Genomic DNA, 21546 nt, shown 5'->3' on the forward strand with positions numbered 1-21546 from the left:
AGTGATCTAGCTGACTGTATTACAGGAGCTCTTGACTGAGAAGATCTTGAATTTTAAAAGGCCCCATTGCTTGGCTTAGACTGATCGGGATTAAGGGTTACAGTCAAACTAAAAAGATTAATTGGTAAAAGATGAGATGAAGGTTGGCTTTGGTGTTTTTCTCTCCAGAGGACTGGCTGTCTGCCTTCCAGAAGCTTAGGGCTAGTCAGAAGTTCAGCATGGCACTGCAGCTGGGAGACTGCCCACACTGGCCGCAGAGAGTTTCTGTAGATCCAGGAAGAATGAGGGAGCCATTAAGCTCCACTTCTAGAAGGAACAGTGTTTGTAGAGCATAACACGTGAACAGCTGAGCCTGTTTTCTCGCAGGAAAGAGTATAAACCGTACCCTTGTCCATAGCTCAGTTTTTTGCTTGCTAGACATGGAGAGCCATTTAGGTGCTCATTTTGGCTCCAGCATAGTCTTGTTGACTTTGGGCCAGTGCTATCCTTGTCTGCCTGCCTGAAGGAAATGTCGAGACCTTGGAAAGGAAGATGCTAGAATTCCTCAGCTGTAAACCACTTACACACCTGAAACAGACTTTCAAACAGTACTTGGGCAGGTTATAATCGTATGTCTTCTCTTACAGGTGACATTAACTACCAGGAATTTGCTAAAAGACTCTGGGGTGACATTTATTTCAACCCCAAAACGTAAGTAGAGTGGGGACAGAGAAAGAGTTCCTAAGATTAAAACCTACATTTTTATAAGCCACGATCCTGCCTCCTGTAAGTGGAGTGGCTTCCTGAGCTCTTAGCAGAATGAAGCTGTTCCTCTTGAGGACGTTCACAGCTCAGTTCAGGCGTGCATGCGAGTCAGAACCATATGCCCTCTCAGGAATCTCTCTTTGGAAATGTTATGATCACATACACACTCCTTCCCTTTGACCCTGCTCAGATTGAGAACTTTAGGAGATATACCCTTAGGATCAGTGACATGCCTTCTTCCTGCTGGCTCACCCATAACTCTTGTTTTTTCCTCTTTAGACGAAAGTTCACCAAAAAGGCCCCAACCAGCAGCTCCCAGAGGAGCTTTGTGGAGTTTATCTTGGAGCCCCTTTATAAGATCCTCGCTCAGGTGAGTGTGTCAGGCCACCTGGTTCAGGTCTGCCCTCGTAAGCATGAGGTGGAAAAGCTAGTGAACTCACACCTCCCCTTGCCCATAAACCAGCTCAGTTTCGTATCACTAAGTATGAGGATAGTTGATCACCAGTCTTCTCGATCTAGAACACTACAGTCCTCTAGATGCTGTTGAATTCAGAGTGAAGAGGAAAGATACAGAAGGAAAAGGCTCTGGAGAATTTGGTGTAAAGATTTTGTATTCAAAGGATTATGATGCTTGAGAATTAATAATGTCAGTTGTGGGGATTTGATTTACAGATCAAGTTGAGAAAGTTCTCCAGGTTTAACATATGTATATAATGTATAAGTTAAAGCATTATTTAAAAACTGGAAATAAGTTAAATGCTTACCAATGAGAATCAGGTTAAATGAATTATGGTACATCTCAGATGATTTAAGTATTTTGCATCCATTAACAGAATGGCTTATGAGCTAGCTTTTAATGACTTTTGTGGGTGTGTGTGTATGTGATGTTTGTCAAATTGAAAAGGATGCATCATGGGGCCCCTGGCTGGCTCAGTGGGTAGAGCATGCGACTCTTGATCTCTGGGTCTTGAGTTTAAGCTCTGTGTTGGGCATAGAGCTTACTAGAAAAAAGGAAGAAAGGATCCATCAGACAGTGGTAAAGATGTAGTTAAACATGTGGGATGCAGGGCACCTGGGTGGCTCAGTGAGTTAAAGCCTCTGCCTTCAGCTCAGGTCATTGTCCCAGGTCCTGGTATAGAGCCCCGAATCAGGCTTTCTGCTCAGCAGGGCGCCTGCCTCCCCCTCTCTGCCGGTCTCTCTGCCTGCTTGTGATTTTTCTCTGTCAAATAAATAAATAAAATCTTTAAAAAAAAAAAAAAAAAAACAACCATGGGATGCTTCGTAGAAAAGAGCATAGCATTGCATTTGCATGAATTTGTGCTACCTAAAAGTCAGAAGAAAGAAGTAAAAGGGTGACATTGTACAGGAATTTTCATAGACCTTTTTTCCAAGACAGTTATAAAATATTCCAGTGTTTAATAAGCCCAGTGCACAGTGGGCACATACACATACACAAAATGTGTGTGGCCATTCCAACTGACAAAAAAGTAGAACATAGCAACAACAAGACAAAATAGCATGATTAAAATTTATTGGTGCTAAAAAATGCTTAGTATCTTGTGTCAGATTGGAATGGATTAATAAAAGAAATTTATAGAATCTGTCTCAGTAGAGACCTTGAGTCTGTTGAGAATGATTTAGCTTGGCTTTGCCCGACCAGTGGATGGACTGCTAGGTGACCTTTTTTGGTTCCTTCCAGTGCAACGATGCTCTCAATTGGAGAAGTCTCTAAAATAGGGAAGGGTGAGGGATTTCCTGAGTTTGAGGAGATGCTGCTTTGCAGACACCAGGGGGCAGCACTGAAGGTCCGTTCCAGAGGTCCAGGTTTATTGGCTGGTGTGGGCATTTAACCAAATCTTCCCCCGACGCCCCCCCTCCCCCCCGCGTTGGTTTAAAGAGTAGGTACCGAAGATTTCCCTGGAACCTAATGGGAAATCTAGACATGCAGCTGACATGTCTCGTACCCACACAGGTGGTGGGTGACGTGGACACCAGCCTCCCCAGGACTCTGGATGAGCTTGGCATTCACCTGACCAAGGAGGAACTGAAGCTGAACATCCGCCCCCTGCTCAGGCTGGTCTGCAAAAAATTCTTTGGCGAGTTCACAGGTAACAGAAGAGCTCACGGCCCCTTTCCCATCCCCATCGCCACATTCTGCCACAGGTGTCATGCAGAGCTCTTCCTCCTCCCACAGGAGGAGTAATAAACTGCAGGCTGGGATGCCTGGCACCCAGATTTTCTCCCAGCTCTCTTCTTCAGTGGACGGTACCAAGGACTCTTCTTGGGACACAGAAGCAATTATATTTCCCTACCAGGAGGAGCATGCAAATAAAGGAGATGGGGAAGCAGATTCTGAGGTTCTAGTGTTTTTGCCAGGAGCCCATCAGGAAGGTAGACTCCTGAGGGATATGAAGTAGTGGGAAAGCACCCGGCTCAGATTTCTTTCCCCCGAACTCCTGTCTTCTCTAGTTGAGTGACACGGAAGGCAGGTGCCTCAGTGGAAAAAGCCCTAGCCTGGTTAGGAAAAGACCTGAGTCTTGCTGCTGTTATGGCCCTGACCCTTCCATGTGGTGAGACCCTGGGCTAGACCCCCAGTTCTTCTGTGACTCGATTTCTCATCTGTAAAATAAGGGAGGCAGAAAAGGCAATGGCTAAGGGCCCCCTCAGCAGTCTCTTGGTTCTGAGTTGGGTGGTAATTAGGTGTCTGAATCCTCCAAGGGCTAATTCTAGTAGTTCATTCTGGGCAGGCCATCAGCCCAGCCTAGGAGATACCCACTGAAAACAGATCTGCCTTTAGCAGGGTGCTAATGGAGGTCCTCTCTGGCGTGGCTCATTAGCTGTTAGAAAAACAGGAACATGTATAGAACAGAAACATGCAGCGTTTCCCAAAAGGAAAGAATCGATTTAGGGATTGTTCTAAGTAGATCTTAAAGAGATGGGGTACTTACTTAGTGTAAGCGCTCAGTCAGTGTTTCTATTCATTCAAAGAGTGTGGATTGGTAGAGATACTTGAAAATTTTTGTCTGCTGAGTTCCACGGAACCACTGAGCCCTGCTTCTTACTCTTCCCTGGCGTAAGTGTGGCGCCGTAAGTTTCAGAGCTGAACATCAGTCCCCTCGCTTTTAGCTCTCTGGCCATCACAAGTAGACCCATAACTCGCCACCCACTTCCCCCGTGAGAGTGTATGCTAATGGCCTGCTCTTCTCCTTCCACAGGCTTTGTGGACATGTGTGTGCAGCATATCCCCTCTCCAAAGGTGGGCGCCAAGCCCAAGATTGAGCACACCTACACCGGTGGCGTGGATTCTGATCTCGGCGAGGCCATGAGCGACTGTGACCCCGACGTAAGGGAAAGCCCCCATTTCTCTTAATGTTTGTTCCCTCGTGTGTGGGGAAGTTGTTTTCTGGGTCATAGAAAGAATGCCTTCTTTCCATCCTTGCTTGTCACCCACTCTCCGTGAGCAAAGCCAAAGAGACCTGGATTCCGAGCCTAGTGTTACGGTGGTGTGAGCTTGGGAACATTATTCAGTCTTTCTAAGAGTCTTGGTATGTAAAATGAGGATAATAATTTGTATGGGATTGTTACAGGAATTGAATAAGATAGAGAAAGTATTATACTGTGTTCTGCGCGGTGTCTGACAGAGAGTAAAGATTCAACAATGGGAGCTAACCTTGTTAGCCTTGGGCTTTAAAAAGATCTTTCCCAGGGGTGCCTGACTGGCTCCGTCAGTAGAGCGTGTGAGCAATGATCTCAGGGTCATGAGTTCAAGATCCGCACTGAGTGTACAGCTTATTTTAAAAATAAGTAAATAAATAAAATTTTAAATAAAAAAATAGAACAGTCTTTCCCAGCCGTTCCTAAGTCAGTCTAGTTTTTTGGCATAAACACCCAAACAGTTGAGACCTGAGTTCCATCTTCGGAAAGAATTTGGGACAAGCAACTTGTAATTTTGCAAGTGAATAGTGCCCGTCTGCCATCTTAAACCTGCTTTTCTTTGCCATTGCCCTCATCCCCCTAAAGAAAAGGAAAAGAGTTCTATTGCTCTGCCTGTGACATCTGTTAACTAAGCAGGAGTCAGGGCGTGGTTTGGAATTTTCCCAGGAGATTGACGCATCTTCCTCTAGGTCTGGGCGGTCTTTTCTTGGACCTCATGTCATTGCTATCAAGGGAGATAGAGACCGTGGTATTTACCGTGGGAATATGTGTGGTTGACCCCGCACTCCGTCCCCGTCTCCAGGGTCCCCTGATGTGCCACACTACCAAGATGTACAGCACAGATGATGGAGTTCAATTTCATGCCTTTGGCCGGGTGCTGAGCGGCACCATCCACGCCGGGCAGCCTGTGAAGGTGCTGGGGGAGAACTATACCCTGGAGGATGAGGAGGACTCCCAGATATGCACCGTGGGCCGCCTCTGGATCTCTGTAGCCAGGTACCGCCAACCAGAGCCCATAGAGGCACACCTTGGCCTTGTCACTGGAGCCACCGCAAGGAGCTGGAGGGAGTGGTCCTGCTTGGAAGCACAGTAGCTGCATGGCCCCCTATAATAGATCAGCTGACCCTCCCTCACATCTGTTGACTTCCAGTTCTTACTACCCAGAGTTGCTAGGGCCAAAAGGCAGCTACTCTTGGGATAATGCCAAGAGCCTTGCCTTTGCATTTTGAATGGCTTGTATAAACTTTGGTGGCAGGATTTCTATTTTTACTCTTAATCCTCTCTTCCTTTTCTGTGTTCCTAAGTCATAACCTCTATGTTTCTTCCCAAAAGAAATGGTCTCCCAGCCTCCACTGACTATTCTTTGACTAAGAAGATTTTGCTGGATCCCTTGTAGCTCCCCCATCTGCAGAATCAGACTTAGCTTGAGCCTCTGGGCTGCTTGTGAGTTCCTAAGTTTGGCTTCTCAGCTAGCAAGCAGAGCGGAGGCAGTCCTGTTCCTGACACCGCTGCCGCACCTTGCCGACAGCCCCCGTCCCCTCCAGGCCCACCCATTCCCACTCCCAAGAAGGTAGAAGACTGATGAGCCAAGATAGTTACAGTATCTTCTGTGACGCTTTTGGCATGTCTTTACCTTGTACCCCTTGGCCAGTGCCTTGCTTACCACTAGTACTAACTGGAACTGGGTTTTCCTATAGTCCTCTTATAGTACCACAGGCTTTCTCTCATGTGCTAATCTGTTGGTAACTCCACTTGACCCTTGAACAACACAGATTTGAACTACATGGGTCCACTTTAATGTGGGTTTTTGTTTTTTTGTTTTTGTTTTGCTTTTGTTTTTTTCAATAAGTATGCTATAGTACTATAAACATATTTTCTCTTGTTTAGGACTTAACTTAGTATTTTCTTTTTTCTTTAGTTTATTATAAGAATACAGTGTAGAATACATATAACACACAGAATATGTGTTACTCGATTATGTTATCATAGCCAACAGTAGGCTGTTAGTAGTTAAGTTTTGGGAAAAGTCAGCACATACACGTGGAGTTTCAACTCGGAGGGCGGTGGCACCCCTAACCTCTGCATTGACAAGGTGTCACCTATACATATGTGAGGTTTTATGATTGGTTGTTTATTGTGTCCCTCCCCTACTGGAATGTGTCTGTCTGCTTCACCCCTGCGCCTGGCTCAGTGCCTGGCACCCCTCCTTATTTCGCTTCTCTGTTGCTCCAGGTACCACATTGAGGTGAACCGTGTTCCTGCTGGCAACTGGGTTCTGATCGAAGGTGTTGATCAACCAATTGTGAAGACAGCGACCATAACTGAACCTCGAGGCAATGAGGAGGTAGAGTTTTTGAAAAGGCAGCTGGATTTATTTAAGCTAGAGGGTCACATGGAGCCGTACCACCCATGAACAACCAGCAGCAGAACTTACGGGGTACTAACCCGCAGTCATGGCTACTTCCTGGTCCTGGGCCCCGGCAAGGCTCAGTGTTCTACATCTGACCCTGCTTGATTCTCCCTGTACTCTGCTCAGAGGCTAGGAACTACGGGGAGTTCCTTTATCTTTCCCTCTTTTTTCTGCCAGAATGCGCAGGAGTAACTCTAAGCAGCACAATGGTTCCTGGTGGGGTGGTCTGCTCCTCTCTGACCTCTGCACCTCTGGTGCCCACTCAGGCCAGGTGCCCTCATTCTTCTGCATTTTGAATTTCAGGCTCAGATTTTCCGGCCTTTGAAGTTCAACACCACGTCTGTTATCAAGATTGCTGTGGAACCGGTCAACCCCTCAGAGCTGCCCAAGATGCTGGACGGTCTGCGCAAGGTCAACAAGAGCTATCCATCCCTCACCACCAAGGTACGCTCAGGGCGTGCATGAGCTGCCAGGCCCCACTGCCCAGCCAACGGGTCGGTGCTGCCCACGGCTTCATGTCCACCAGGGGTGTCTGATCCCCTTCCAGCAGCCTGCGTCAGGAGCAGATGTTCCCATCTGCTGCTGTCATCTCAAAGCAGGACATGTTGGGGAGAGGGTGAGAATGCACGTGTGTGTGTTCATAGCCCACGGTATGGGAAAGAGATGTGTCCTGGGTATGTGTCCAGAAAATATAGAGGAAAAAGTGAGTCATTTTGATCCTTCTGCATTCCTGAGCCTTCTGGCGTACTTCTCTGAGTAGCTGGCTGGGGCTGAGGGGTCAGCTTATGTCCTTAGACATAGGGCAGAGTGTTCCCTAAATGGTTGTGACGGGAATAAGTCAGTGACCTTATGCCTAGCAGCACTATGCTGAATGGTCCAAGTGTCTTGAGAATTAACCCATAGGCCCCTGCTCCCCACTGGTCCTTCTTGAAGAGGCTAGAACTGAGGCTGAGCAATGGCTCGCTGAGACTGGGTTCAAGCACCGCCTCCTGGGCTCGTCGCGTTGCTTCTGTTGCTAGCTGTTGTGGCTGGCACAAGAGGTCCAGGCTATGACCCCCAGGGCTGTTGCATTTCAGGTGGAAGAGTCCGGGGAGCATGTGATTCTGGGTACCGGGGAGCTCTACCTGGACTGTGTGATGCACGACTTGCGGAAGATGTACTCAGAGATCGACATCAAGGTAAGTTGGCGTCCTCTTTCTTGAGCGCCTGCCTGGCCAGGAGCTTGACTCATGGCTCCAGATTGATTTTATAAGTATCCAAACCCTTGATTCGCCTGGAAGGCCTGCGTAAAGAGGGGGTTTCTAGGGGAGGAGATGTGTTTGGGAAGAGCATGACCTGTTGCTCCCTATATGGGAAGGTATTTGAGATCTGGTTTGGCCCTTTCTACAGGGTTATTCTCAGTGTCATACGTTTAAAGTCAAAGCTCCCAAGCCAAAGTGATTCTTGGTCTTCTGTTAAAAAAACAGTTACACAACCCATCTTTGGCAGTGAGGGCTCAGTGGATGGTTTCAGGGAGTGAGGACTGGCCCTCCTGAGTTTGCTCTCAGGTCATGATATAGCCCCTCAGTTCAAGTGTGCCTTTTTGGTAAACGTGTTTTCTCCCAGCCCCTGTGGTGGTGGGGGCGGGTGCCCTCATGTACCTGTCTTAAGCGCTTCTCCTGATGTGCCGAGGATGGGTGCTCTGGAAGACACTGGGTTCCCAGTAGCCAGCCCTGTGGGAGCTTCTGGGAGAGTGGAACAGGACCTACCAGGCTGTCCCTAGTGCCCACAGTGACAAAGCCACACGATGTTCAGTGAGCAGTGGGGGGGGGGTTGGCTGAACGGATGTTGGAAGACACCTTGAGGGACTATCATTTATGCCCAGGTTCAACTCACACTTACCCTTGGCTGAGGAACACAAACTCCACAGTCTGCTAGGTTTTCTCAGGCTGCTTAGTGCCGGTCTGCAATTTGCGCCAGCTGTGGGGCTTGTTGCCGACGCTGATTGAGAACGGAGTGTTGTTGCAGAGGTGGTGCCAAGCAGACCTCAGAATTCCCTTTGGCACAAGGTTGTCCTTCCAACAAATTGGGACCTTGCCTAACAATTTATTCTGTTCCCCAGGTGGCTGACCCTGTTGTCACATTTTGTGAGACGGTAGTGGAAACATCTTCACTCAAGTGCTTTGCTGAAACACCCAATAAGAAGTGAGCTGGGGAGGGGCACTCCTGGGTGGCTCAGTGGGTTAAAGCCTCTGCCTTCAGCTCAGGTCATGGTCTTGGGGTCCTGGGATGGAGCCCCACATTGGGCTCTCTGCTCAGCAGGGAGCCTCCTTCCTCCTCTCTCTGCCTACTTGTGATCTGTCGAATAAATAAAAAAAATAATCTTAAAAAAAAAATCTGAGCTGGTGGGTCCGAGTGCCCCTAGGACGGACAGGGGACACTTTCCTTTCCCCACGCCTCTCCACCTTAATCACAAGCACTGTGGAGAAAGAGACCCCCAAGCCTTGGGATGAGGTCTTAGGATGCTTGAATTTTACCCCAGCACTCTCATCCCTTAGGCCTGTAGACATGATGCTGTGGTGTTCTTTGCTGGAGGTACCCCAAGAATGAGTGGCCTTGTCTTTCTGTATAATATGATCATCTTAAAATTTTGCCCTAGCAGCAGCTCCACTGTTTCTTGGTTTTTTAAGATTCTATTTTTAAGTGATCTCTGCACCCAGCATGGGGCTCAAAGTCACACGCCTGAGATTAAGAGCCACCTGCTGCACTGAATGATAGATTTGAATGAAAGAAAACAGAAGATGAACCCTTTTTGCTCTACTCTAGCCCTCTGGCTTCTACTGGTGTCACTGCCTTGCCAGCCTTTTCTTAGGAATGCCCCTTCTGCAAGTCCTGCTGATCTTTATCATTACCTGTGTCCGTTATTACTAGGAACAAGATCACCATGATTGCTGAGCCCCTTGAGAAGGGCCTTGCCGAGGACATAGAGAACGAGGTGGTCCAGATCACGTGGAACAGGTGAGAACGTGGCTGTGGTTCCCAGGCTGAAAGGAGAGGAGGCGCCACAGCCTGCCCACCCAGTCTCTAACGCCACCTGTCCCAGGAATCGAACTGTGACCCCAGCAGGCAGGAATCAACAGAGCTGCCAGATGCCTTCATTGTCTCCTTCTTCCCCCCAGGAAGAAACTCGGAGAATTCTTCCAGACCAAGTACGATTGGGATCTGCTGGCTGCACGTTCCATCTGGGCTTTTGGCCCTGATGCCACCGGCCCCAACATCCTGGTGGATGATACCCTGCCCTCTGAGGTACAGCAGAGCTGGTGGGAGCCATTGGGGTGGTTTCTTTGCTGTTGAGTGGAAGAAACTACAAAGTGTAATTCTTTTCCCCGAAGTGTTTTGTGGCTTCTGGTGAATCTTCTTACCAGTATACCTACCTTCTCTTCCCCCTAAACTCTCGTTGTTGCCGGGGTCACTGCTCATGCATGCCCTCATGTTCTGTGCAGGTGGACAAGGCTCTTCTTGGCTCAGTGAAGGACAGTATCGTTCAAGGTTTCCAGTGGGGAACCCGAGAGGGACCCCTCTGTGATGAGCGTAAGTTCCACCCGAGCCTCGGCCTCCCCTGCCCCAGCCCTCCAGAGGCCTCGTGCCTGGGTATTTGAGGTGAGTTGGGCTCATCTATGGGCCCTGGCAGGAGAAGCAGCTCAGGACACACAGGGCCAGCCCCCGTCCTGGGGCAGCATCCTCTCTCCTCCTCCTTCCCCGTCCTAGTGCTATTGCTTGGGACATTGTGGAAATGAAGTTACTCCTAGACTGACATTTGCTCTCCAGTCCTGAGAAGGAATGTGTTCGAGGAGGGGTATCAGGTGGGAGGTGGGATCAGAGTGGTTTATAGACCAGGATTGGATTTAGTGGGAAGCAATGTGCAATTCCTCGAACTTACTCTTTATCCAAAAACAAACATTTTTCCAAAACAATTATCCAAAATGATTAAATCCTTTATCCAAAACAATTAAACAGCAAGAAAAACACATAAACTTTTAGGAAGGCTTTATGATTCTTGAGCATGATCTGAAACAAACACGAAGAATGTGTGCTTCACCTCTGTGCTCTGCTGTAGGCCTTGGTACCCTATCAGAACGCCCATCTGCAGGGTGATTGTGTGGCCTCAAGCCAGCTGCCACGCTGCTAGAGGCTCCTGGCTGCTCTGCTCTTGGGCCCTTGACGAGTACCACAACTGCTCCTCGCTCAGCAGCTCCCCCATCTCCGTTTCAGTGATTCGAAATGTCAAGTTTAAGATCCTGGATGCAGTGGTTGCCCAAGAGCCCCTGCACCGGGGCGGGGGCCAAATCATCCCCACGGCAAGGAGAGTCGTCTATTCTGCCTTCCTCATGGTGAGTGGATGGCGCTGACCTGGTGCGGGGCATTAGGTAGAAGTCCAAGCTTTGGGGGCATCAAGACTACGGCCCTTCCAGTCTTTTCTTTGCCCGGATCCTTGGTCCCCAGCCTTCCCCAAGCTGAGGAAGCCTTTCTTGTCCCACTGCAGGCCACTCCTCGTCTGATGGAGCCTTACTACTTTGTGGAGGTCCAGGCCCCTGCGGATTGTGTCTCCGCTGTGTACACCGTCCTGGCCAGGCGCAGGCGAGTCACCGGGATGGCCTGTCAGGGAGGGTGCAGAGAGCAGGAGCACAGCAAGAAGTTACCGGGCTCCTGTGGGGAAGCAGATGGGCCTCCTGCACAGTCTCTGTTCCTAAAAACCCACTGAGCTGGTTTTTCAGAAGGAAGTGGGAAAGATTTAAGGCAATCCCCAGCTTCACCACAGATAAAAATGTTGAGATTCCTTCTTGGGTCCCCTCTCCTTGGAGAGCCCTTGGGGAAAGTACTGAAATGTGTCAGTGGGGGGAAAGTCTGTAGGACCTTGTCTCGTCAGTGTTTCCACTCTCGCCTAGCGGTCACTGCCCCCTTTGACAGCCACAGGAAAGGACACTGAGGGCCTCAAGCCTTTTCCACCCACTATAGCATGATTGTGGTTATTCTTTCTTTGATGGGAACTCTGTGTTGTGATACATTTGGGGCCAGATTCTTTCTTTGCTTTTGGTCTCCGTAGGACAAGGGACTCAGCCTTTCTTTTTCTGTCGCAGGGGGCATGTGACTCAGGATGCACCCATCCCAGGCTCCCCTCTCTACACCATCAAAGCTTTCATCCCCGCCATTGATTCTTTTGGCTTTGAGACTGATCTGCGGACTCACACCCAAGGGCAAGCCTTTTCCTTGTCTGTCTTCCACCATTGGCAGGTGAGAAAACGGTGCAGGCTGGCCAGCGTGGCCTCCCACCTGTTCAAGGCCAGTCCCCTCTGGCCTGTTCCCCTTCCAAGCCCCAAGTGAGATTTCTAACATCTTAGACAAGAGTTGTAGACCTCCTGAAACCACTTTACCTTCCAGATTGTGCCCGGTGATCCTCTGGACAAGAGCATTGTCATCCGCCCGCTGGAGCCACAACCTGCTCCTCACCTGGCCCGGGAATTCATGATCAAAACCCGTCGCAGGAAGGTATGCGTCCCTCCGGCCCATGGCCAGCCCTCATTCCCCGGGGCTCTTGGCAGGGGTTGGATCTCTTTTCATTTCTTCCTTTGGGAACTTTTTCCTAAAGAGTGGGAGCAGTTCACTGCACAGTGCAGAGAGGTGGTCTGTACAGCCCTCCAGCCTCCAGACCCAGGGCCCAGTCCGGCTGGCAGGGGAGCACCTTTTCCCATTGGCGATTCCTGAAATAGCTGGCCCAGTTCTCCCACACCAGCACACACTCCCACCCCCAGCACGGGTCTCAGATGGCCTTCAGCTCTGTCGGCCACCACACGGGCTCTTCCCTGCATCGCCCCCACTCTTGCAGGGCCTGAGCGAGGACGTAAGCATCAGCAAGTTCTTCGATGACCCCATGTTGCTGGAGCTCGCCAAGCAGGATGTTGTGCTCAACTACCCCATGTGAGTGCTGGGGCTTCCAGCGGCCCCTGCTCCCTGCAGCAGGCTGTGTCCTGCACTTGAAGCTGGGACCTGGCGGACCCGGACTCCACATTGTCAGCGTCAGAGAGCTGCTGTAGCCGTTTTTAACCACCCCAAACCCTCCGACCCAGAGTCCCAGGAAGGAAGAAGTATCTGGCCTCCCAGTTCCTCTGCAGCCTCTGCCTGGCTCCATGCCCAGGGACCAGAGCGGAGCTTGGACTGCGGGAGGGAGAAGGGGATGAAGTGTTTAACCCCAGGGGGCCCTGTCTTCAGGATTTTCATGGAATGTTTTTTGTTGTTTTTTTTTTTTTAAAGTTTGACCTTAGACATGGTTTTTAAGTGAACAGAACATTCTGACCTCTGCCTTGCTCTGTTCCTTTCATCTTCACCCCCATCCCCTTCCCTCCAGCACAGTGTGGTCCTGCCACTTGGGTTCTGAATATATGTCGTCTCCTATGGCTCTTCTCCCAGCTGCAGTCTTCCTGCCTGGATGCCCTGGGCAGCAGCCTGTGCTGGGAAGGATGCCGGTCTCTCGATGCAGTGCTCCCATGGATGTCGAGGCCACTTCCTTACCTCTGCCCTTCCCCTTCCCGCACTTGCCTCTTTACTTTCCTTCTGGGTAGGACCTGGGCTGGCTTGGGAGGTGTCAGGCTTCTGGGACCAGAGGCTCTTGCCCCTGGAGAATCTCCCTTGCCCCTGGGGCTGGGGGCTTCAGTCCAGGACTCCAACTTCTAAACCTTTCTCTAAACCACACACACACAGACACACAGACACACACTGCTATCGGTCCCTTACTCTACTATCCCCCATGTGAAGAAGAGACTTGATTTTCTTCAAAACTGCTTTATTAGGAACGTACCAGGGATTGATGGACGAGGCTCTGACTGCCCCAGGCCCTACAGGAGTCCTACTTCTCCCCGGGGTCCTGTGCTGATCTCTTGATGTAGTCTCTGTACATCGTGTACACAGCACCTGCGGGAGGGAGAAGGGGAAACGTCCCATAACACCGAACCCTGTACCCATCCTCTGGCTCGCCCAGGAGTCTGACTCCAGCCATTCCCCTGAGAGTCCAGCTTCCCTGCTCGTCTTGTTGCTCTAGGTCTCAATAGCTGCTGCCAGCGCCCGGCCACAGGGCCTAGGGAAACACCCCGCTGGCAGTTCACAGAGCACTTCCACGCAGATCCCCTGTCTGGGACGCCTCACAGCAGCCTGCGAGGTGGGCCAGCCAGGGTGCTCATCATCCTGTCAGGGCAACCGAGGCTCAGAGAAGGGGGTTTGTCCACTGTCACACAGCTAGTCCGGAGTGTCTGCCTCTTGACCCAGAGAGGAAGAGAAGTTCAGCATATGTTCTGCTCTGTGATATTTCTCATCTCTAGAACCGACTGTCCCGAAACCAATGGAGCACCACCCCCACAGGCCCTGGGATGGGAGATAAAACAGGGAACCCTGAGATGGCTTGGGTTGAGGACTTCACCCAAGACTTGCTGTGGAGCCCAGTATAGGGAACAGGGACTAAAATCATAATCGCTTAACTGTCCGGACTCACAGCCAGATTTTGCCTAATCAGCTCTATTCTGAGACCCTCTATTCAGCAGCCACTCACCTAGCATGACCGCACCCACGGCACAGGCCTGCGCTGCCACGCGGGTGTGAATCAGGTGTATGGACATCTTGGTGGAACCACGTGCCTTCAGCCGATAAATCCGGTAGGCTGCCACTGCCAGGCAGCATCCTAAGCCTGTAGGCAGAGAACATGACCATTGGGCCTCAGTCACCACTGGCATGCCTCCCCTGATGAGCAACCCCCTCCCTAGGCAACCTGGGCATCTGGAATAAACCCCAGCTTTCCTGCCACTTCATGGAGGGAGAGGGGGACCGTCATCTGAATATTGAGTTGTTTCCACTCCGTGGTGTTTTCGGAGTGGCTGCTTCCCTCCAGTGTCACCCACCCTGAACCACCTCCCCCCACTGGCTCTGCCCGGGCCCTTCTCCAACCACTATTGGCTCCCACAGCCGCTTTCCTGCTCTCAAGACCCTGAGGAAGGAAGGCCTGGGAGACCCCGAGCGGCTCCTTCCTCTCCTGACGCTGTGTCGATGCCCCACGTTTCCCTGCACCCCAAGCCCTCAGTTGGCCACCGCCTCCACCTGTCCAGGCTCCCTCATTTCCTTGTCGGGCATGTCCCTTTGTTCCTTGGCACCTTTGCTGCTGGTTCACTCCTCTCCTGGCTGTTGAGTGCTCTGTGGGCAGAACACTTGAGTTCTCTGCTTCATTTGAAAAGACCAGGAGGCCATTCTCTGAGGGCAGGCCCCTCCTTGCCCTCTTCCCTTACTTTCCTACTCACCGACAGGCACCAGCGGAGACTCCCTGGTCTTCCTCAGGAACTTCTGAGACACACTGTCTTCGCCCTCAGGTGGTGCCCACCAGCCTTTGTTTGCAGACATGATCCTGGTCCCAGGGTTTTCAGCTGGGTCTCCGAGGCTTCAGCCCAGTCCTAGAAAGAGGAACCCCATAATAAGAACTCTGATTCTCCTCAGTCTACGCTATAAAGGAGGGAGTTGCCCGCTAAGACCCTCTCTTACCATGCCCCAACACAGCCGCTACTTGAAAAGATGTCCCAAGTCTCCTGTGTCAGAAGGCTGGACCACTAGTACCGTTTCTCCCATCCCTTCTTTCTAACATAGGCCTCTTCCTCTGCTCATTCTGACTTCACTCTTTTCCCTGCTCTCCCCTCCCGTCCCCAGACTTCCATTTGTATCCCTATGTGATCCTTGGGTCAAGAAAAGCAGCTGGAAAAATCCGCAGATGAGGGTGGGAGGAACAGGCCTTGAGCCTTGGGACCCCCACTGGCCTTGAATCTGAGGGTTGTTCCTGAGGGAGCTACAGAACGGGATCTGGCCCCAGGGAGCCAGAGTCATCCCAGTGTTAGAGCCCTGGTTACTGAATCACCAGAGCCAAAGACTAAAATGAGTGGACATTGATTTGTGAATAATTTAGCATAGATTTTGGACATTAGTACTAATGGAACTAATTCTGGTCCCTGAACTGCTCCCATTTCCATCTCTTGCCAAGTTCTTTGCCATTGCCGAACCCCTGCCTCCCTCCCTGGGCAGGTGACCCCTATTGCTCTACTTGCTAACCCCAGTAAACATTTTCCCTGATCATAAACTAGACGGAGTCGCAGAGTGCTGGTCCACAGACCAGGGCTTCTGCCTGTGAGGTGCCTTCTAGGTCTGACCATGAGACCGCCTCCCTGCGGGAGGTGGCCTCCATTCCTAGTTGCCTCTTCTCTCCTGGAGGAGCAAGGACTGTCGGCCCCACAAGTTCTCAGCATGCTGGTGCTTACCCTAGGAGATGGCTAGAAAGTAGAATGCGAGCAGCCCGGCCAGGGCTCAGCATCTGTTGTTTTTGAACCGGCCAGGAGCCGATGATGGAGCTGCCACTGTGGGGTCAGGGAAGCAAGCTTTAATGGGGACTTTGAAGTCAGGAATGGAGAGGGGAGGAGATAGGCCAGGGCATCAGTCTTAACCCCCCATTTGCTGAGTTCCAGGCCGCAGCTCCAAGCGCTGGAAAGTAATGAAAGATAGATGGTGGGAGCCCTTAACTAGATTCAGTCTGTTAATTCCCATGGCAGTAAGGGGCTGGATCAGACAGGGACTTGCTACGGAGAACAGAGCTGGAAACACAGAGGCGAGAAACGATAGAGATCCTTGGTTCTACTGCAAGCTACACTGCTTCAAACACGAACAATGTGGGATGTAAATAAAACGCCCCCAATCCCAATCGTTGTCTTGATCCTTCCAAAGGAGGCTTTTTAGATCAAGCAGATTCATCCAGGGTATGACCACTAGGACTTCCTCACGTCTCCAGGGCTCCTTGGACTGCCCACGGGGCTGAGATGCTCACTCATACTCCCTCGGGACAGAGATGACAACGACCTGCGTTATCATCTACTTTGTTTGAGGTGCTTACATTGCAGGCCTCCCAACTGTTCTGTACGGTAAGTAGTAGTTTATTCACAGACCAGGAACTGAGCTTCTGAGAGGCTCAGAGACTTATCCAAGAGTGCATAGCACCCTTGGCCATGTCAGGATCTGAATCTAGGTCTGACCGTCTCCAGGCTTTGTCCTTGTAGTCCGCTTCCCACAGGCTGACCAAGCAAAGACCCTCCATCCAGGCTGAAGCTTAGGACTGCTGATCAGTTGTGGCACCCTGGATTCAGAGAAGAGGAGAAAAGAACCTTCTTGTTCATAAGCAAGTGGACAAAGATTGAAGTACACTATGGAGAGTCCCACTCCATCCCAGGCCTTTGCTCCTGCCCTAGATCCTCAGCCCTACGTGTCTGTCCAAAAGGGGCTTTTCAGCCCTGGATATCTGTCCAGCAGCTGAAGTCTTTCTTTTCTCTCCCCAAGCACTCACTGCTCTAGGAAAAGACCCAGGGTCACAGCAGCTCCCCAGGGCCTTCACGTATCCCCAGCGTCCCTGGGAACTCTCCTTCCAGTCATTCACACACACTCTCCCGGGCCGCCTCTCCCGGTCCCAGCGGTGGCCTGAATTCTCAAGAGACGGATGGTCTGGGCCAGAGGCAGAGGGATGGAACTTCCTGGATGAGACAGAGCAAGAATCAGGATCGACTTCATGCTCTTTGGAGAACAGGGGCCAAGCTGTGGAGAGCAAAGTTCAACTTCCTTGAGAGGGTCTCCCTTCTTGCTGGGCTTCTGTTGATGCTCCTGGAGCCTCTCAGCCCAGGATTGAGAAAAGAATAAAACACATGGGTCGCCTGGGTGGCTCAGTGGATTAAAGCCTCTCCCTTGGGCTCAGGTCATGATCCCAGGGTCCTGGGATCGAGCCCCGCATCGGGCTCTCTGCTCAGCAGGGAGCCTGCTTCTCTGCCTACTTGTGATCTCTGTCTGTCAAATAAATAAATAAAAATTTAAAAAAAAAGAAGAAGAAGAATACACATGTTTGCTATGATTTTCTGAGCACCTACAAGGCCAGAAATGTGCTCATTGCTTTAAGTAGGTTATTTTTTTAAAAGATTTTATTTATTTATTTGACAGACAGAGATCACAAGTAGGCAGAGAGGCAGGCAGAGAGAGAGAAGCGGAGGGGGTGGGAAGCTGGCTTCCTGCGGAGCAGAGAGCCCGATGCGGGGCTCGATCCCCGCACCCTGAGATCATGACCTGAGCCGAAGGCAGCAGCCCAAACCACTGAGCCACCCAGGCGCCCCTTAAGTAGGTTATTTTATTTAATCCTCACAATTCTGTTAAGGTGGGTACTATTATTCCCATTTCACGGATGAAAAACTGAGGCTTGGGTAAAAGGTCTTGCACCAGGTCACAGTAAGTGACAGAAAAAAAAACAGCCAGACTAATAACTGTTCCTAAAATCAAATCTCACTGCTCTGGACTAATGGGAGAAGGATTGTAAACCGGAGGGAAGCTCTTGAAACAGAGGAAATAAAATTGCTTTTTACTTCTGAGAGCACACTAAAACTTCAAAGAACAGACTTCTGTAGAGTACCACTAAGATAAATTATGATAACATTTTTGTTACTATGCCAAGTCTTCAGTAATTATTTCTTTAAGCATTTCTACATTTAATTTACTTAGTAAACCTTTTTTCCTTCCAGGTCATGTCACACTCATAGAAATTCTAATTTAAAAGGGTCTAATTGAGTGATGCAGACAGACTTAATGGATCTGGAGCGTAGGCCACAAGCAGACATGGGATCAGTCAGCTGCTTGAATGACCACTCTCTGAATACTTGGTCTTTTGCCACTGTCTTTTGAGTCTATGCCGTCATCTGTAAAATGGAGAATGGAGGTAGCATCTACCCCTAGGATTATTGTAAGAGTTAAATAAAATGATTTTTAGAATCCCCCTGCACACGGCCTGCTCCTATTCCTCCAGAATGAGCAAGCATCAGGATAGAGGGAGCAGGCTGGGGGAGAAGTGGAAAGTCCCTAACAACAGATGGAAAGGTTGCCACGTTCCGGGTGGTCCCAATTCAGCATACGCTTGTCCCTCCCCAACCTTCTTTTCTTTCTTGGCCTTCCTTACCTTAACTGGAAGCTTCAGGGTTGTTCTCCCTATTGTGTTGAGAGGCGGGTGGCTAAGACTTTAAGTGCTGCGTGAATTAAGACATTTGCTATGCTATATATAGCCCAAGGGAGCTGAGGGACCAGACAGGGAAAGGAGGGCCAGCAACTCTTTCACCTTGAACTAAGGAGTGCTGTGAGTGAGGGGATGCTGAAGAATGAACTGGACAAGGAACAGAAGATGCTTGAATTGGGATTGGAATGCGGAGGACCCAGGCTGAAGGGCTGGGGGAAATCACAGGAGAGAAAACACGAGGCCATATATAGTAGTGTCTCGGGGTTTGAGGTGCTGGGAGTGGGGGGGAACAGGAGCAGGCTGGAAGTTTCCAGATAATAGGGCTAGGGGGAGGCAGCCTCTCCAGAAAGTGCCTGGGGTGACATCCCCTCCCCTAAAAGCAGGCAGGGAGTTCAAAGGACCTTGCAGTATTTGTCCAAGGACAGCCCCAAGAGCCACAGGCCTGGGGCCAGGAAAGTGCCTTTGTTACCACCAATCTTTCTGGGGAGACTACTCACACATTTAAAAAGCTGCTAAGAGGGTGTGGATGGTAGTGATTGGAAGGCTGCCTCCGGCTGTAGTAGTGCTGACGATGTAGGATCACTTCTTGTGAAGGACCAATTTTGAGCACACCTGTCTCAGATGATGAATGGATGTGTCAGAGATTTGAATGTTTTGCTAAGATCCTTGTGTTGGGTACTTTTGAATACCCAAATTACCTGGCTTCCACTGAAGAGCACTGGAAGGACTAATGCCTTTGGAGCCTACAAGATTTAGGCACTTCACGTATTTTACTTCATCCTCACAACAGCCCCCAACAGATGGATCTCGTCCCCATTTTACAGATGAAGAAACCACGGCTCAGAAAGGTTAAGGCCAGATCGCACAGCAGGTAAATGGCCAAGCTATCCAACCAATAATATTAACCACTATAGACCAGCTGACAGTGGAAAATTAACATAGCAAATAATAATGGGACTTCATGTATATTTCACCATCACTTTCTCCCACCACCCACCATCGTAGCTATATAAGTAAACAAGTACAAACAGCTGGGCAGAGAGAACTTCCAGAAATTCAAAGACTGCACCTACCGCACCACTTCTCACCAACGCAGGGTGGTTCCTGAGCCAGCACACTGCGATCTAGGTGCATCCAGAAGTCCTCGCCTGGTGGGTGGTACCAGAACCGGTCCTCTCCCAGATGCTTCTCCCCACCCCTATCTCCCGCAAACACTTCACCTATCCCTCATTTGCAAGTAAATCGACCGTAATTTAAAATTCTGCCTTAGTACACAGGAACTGCTAACTGGGCTCAAGGAAGCACGGGGGAGAGGGGGGGAATGGGAGGGGGGAAGGGGGTCATCCTACTGTTCTTTCTAATCTTTCTATCTGTACAAACACATTCAAAAAAATTTTTTACAACAAAAAAATGTGCTTCACCCACCATCCCTGGAGGCAGGGAGAAATAATATAATGTGTCCTATAAGTCAACTGAAACTGCCGGGGATTCTGGGGAGAAGGGTGTGCTACTCATCCTCACAACCCCCCACCCCCAGCACATGCAATCAAGACCTGGTTTAACAGGAAGCTTCCTCACTACCCAGCCTGTCTGGGGCCCACAGGGCTTCCCGTTGCCAGCAGGCAGCTTTCGGAAAATCCTACCTCTCTGAGCCTTTGCTCCCATCCCCCAGGACACAGCAATCTACTCTTGAGTTTATCAGCCAAGTGGGGACCCTGGAAAATGTGTAATGGAAATAGTGACACACACTGCAGTCTTCAAGTTGACCCTGCAGTTCCCAAACCACAGAGCCCCAGGGTGACTCTCAAGTTCTCAAACTGGGTTTTGATCCTTTCCTGCCTGGGCCCCATGTGAATAAAAAGTGATGCGGTTCTCACAACACCCGCCTCCACCACTCTCTGCCAGAGGCTTGGAAACCAGACCCCTTCCCTGTTTGAAGCTGGGGCTCTTTTTCTGCCCTCGGGTAGCCTGTCTTTTTGCGCTAGCCAGGGCAAGCGCTCAGTCACTCATTCACTCTGCTTGTACTTGCTAAGCACCTACTATGTGGTGTGCTCTGCTCTAGAAGCTGAGAGCCAGTGGCCCTCCCTTCAGGGAACTCACATTGTAGCGGTTGCCGTTCTGCTCTAGACCCTGGTTGACGAGGGAACAGAAGGCAAGCTGAAGACACAGCACAAGCTGACACGCGGTGACCTCCTCCCCCACCCAGGTGGGATCTATGTGACATTCCTCAGCCCTACAGCTAAGAGAATGAAAAACAAATGGCTCCCCACGACGAATCCTTCTATAGAGGTTACACTCCTTCAAGACCGAGTTTCCCTCCCTTTACAATAGTCTTAGTGATTTACAGGGAAAAAGCATTCTTATCAATAACCTAGCTTCCAGAAGGAACTGTAGATAAAATTAAATGTTTTTATATGTGCAGCCCGTTGACCCATACTTGAGGCAGGCAAAGTATAACTTCCTCCAGGAAGCTCCCAACTGTCTTAATGTTAATGCCTTGCTAGAGGGGAAAACAACCTTAGCTCGACAAGGGCAAAGCCTCCAGCACCTGGTAGGTCCTCTTTAGCATATGAAAATTCTTCTGAAAACCTCCCTTTTCCCTTACCTCCCCCAACTCCAAGTACTTCATCAATTGCTCCTCACAACTCCTGCACCGCTCTTTCCGCCCACAGTCCAGTCCCCGGTGCTTTAATAAAACCATCTTTTTTTTTTTTTAAAGATTCTATTTATTTATTTGACAGACAGAGATCACAAGTAGGCAGAGAGGCAGGTAGAGAGAGGGAGGAAAGCAGGCTCCCCGCTGAGCAGAGAATCCGATATGGGGCTCGATCCCAGGACCCTGAGATCATGACCTGGCCAAAGGCAGAGG

The 21546-nt window shown here is 50.2% G+C and overlaps 2 protein-coding genes across 4 annotated transcripts in view; one reads left to right on the forward strand and one right to left on the reverse strand.

The window, feature by feature from the left end:
* The window catches only part of EFTUD2 (elongation factor Tu GTP binding domain containing 2), a 41037-nt gene extending 28118 nt beyond the window's left edge, over nucleotides 1-12919 (forward strand). The window contains exons 12-28 of the mRNA XM_059380725.1: nucleotides 627-690; nucleotides 1024-1114; nucleotides 2717-2852; nucleotides 3960-4087; nucleotides 4982-5175; nucleotides 6412-6523; nucleotides 6893-7033; nucleotides 7666-7767; nucleotides 8691-8773; nucleotides 9500-9586; nucleotides 9748-9874; nucleotides 10072-10159; nucleotides 10841-10959; nucleotides 11112-11206; nucleotides 11707-11860; nucleotides 12008-12115; nucleotides 12453-12919. Coding sequence (XP_059236708.1) covers nucleotides 627-690; nucleotides 1024-1114; nucleotides 2717-2852; nucleotides 3960-4087; nucleotides 4982-5175; nucleotides 6412-6523; nucleotides 6893-7033; nucleotides 7666-7767; nucleotides 8691-8773; nucleotides 9500-9586; nucleotides 9748-9874; nucleotides 10072-10159; nucleotides 10841-10959; nucleotides 11112-11206; nucleotides 11707-11860; nucleotides 12008-12115; nucleotides 12453-12548 — 1925 coding nt within the window. The 3' untranslated portion in view covers nucleotides 12549-12919. The remainder of the gene's footprint in view (nucleotides 1-626; nucleotides 691-1023; nucleotides 1115-2716; nucleotides 2853-3959; nucleotides 4088-4981; nucleotides 5176-6411; nucleotides 6524-6892; nucleotides 7034-7665; nucleotides 7768-8690; nucleotides 8774-9499; nucleotides 9587-9747; nucleotides 9875-10071; nucleotides 10160-10840; nucleotides 10960-11111; nucleotides 11207-11706; nucleotides 11861-12007; nucleotides 12116-12452) is intronic.
* Nucleotides 12920-13320: 401 nt separating this feature from the next.
* On the reverse strand, nucleotides 13321-20339 carry HIGD1B (HIG1 hypoxia inducible domain family member 1B). Of its 3 annotated transcripts, XM_059380727.1 has the most exons (5): nucleotides 19751-20339; nucleotides 16672-16772; nucleotides 14905-15054; nucleotides 14166-14300; nucleotides 13321-13534 (listed from the first exon to the last, which is right to left on the reverse strand). In XM_059380727.1, exons 3-5 carry the CDS (start codon nucleotides 15002-15004, stop codon nucleotides 13470-13472), a joined length of 300 nt encoding a protein of 99 aa, XP_059236710.1. In that variant the 5' UTR covers nucleotides 15005-15054; nucleotides 16672-16772; nucleotides 19751-20339; the 3' UTR covers nucleotides 13321-13469. The 3 variants fall into 3 exon arrangements, with proteins under 3 accessions (XP_059236710.1, XP_059236711.1, XP_059236709.1); XM_059380728.1 differs by lacking the exons at nucleotides 16672-16772; nucleotides 19751-20339 and adding an exon at nucleotides 15143-15866; XM_059380726.1 differs by lacking the exons at nucleotides 16672-16772; nucleotides 19751-20339 and adding an exon at nucleotides 15907-16335 and having other exon boundaries at nucleotides 13330-13534.
* Between the last annotated feature and the right edge of the window lie 1207 nt (nucleotides 20340-21546).

The sequence above is a fragment of the Mustela nigripes genome, chromosome 16 (genome assembly GCF_022355385.1).
Source record: "Mustela nigripes isolate SB6536 chromosome 16, MUSNIG.SB6536, whole genome shotgun sequence".
Taxonomy (NCBI): domain Eukaryota; kingdom Metazoa; phylum Chordata; class Mammalia; order Carnivora; family Mustelidae; genus Mustela; species Mustela nigripes.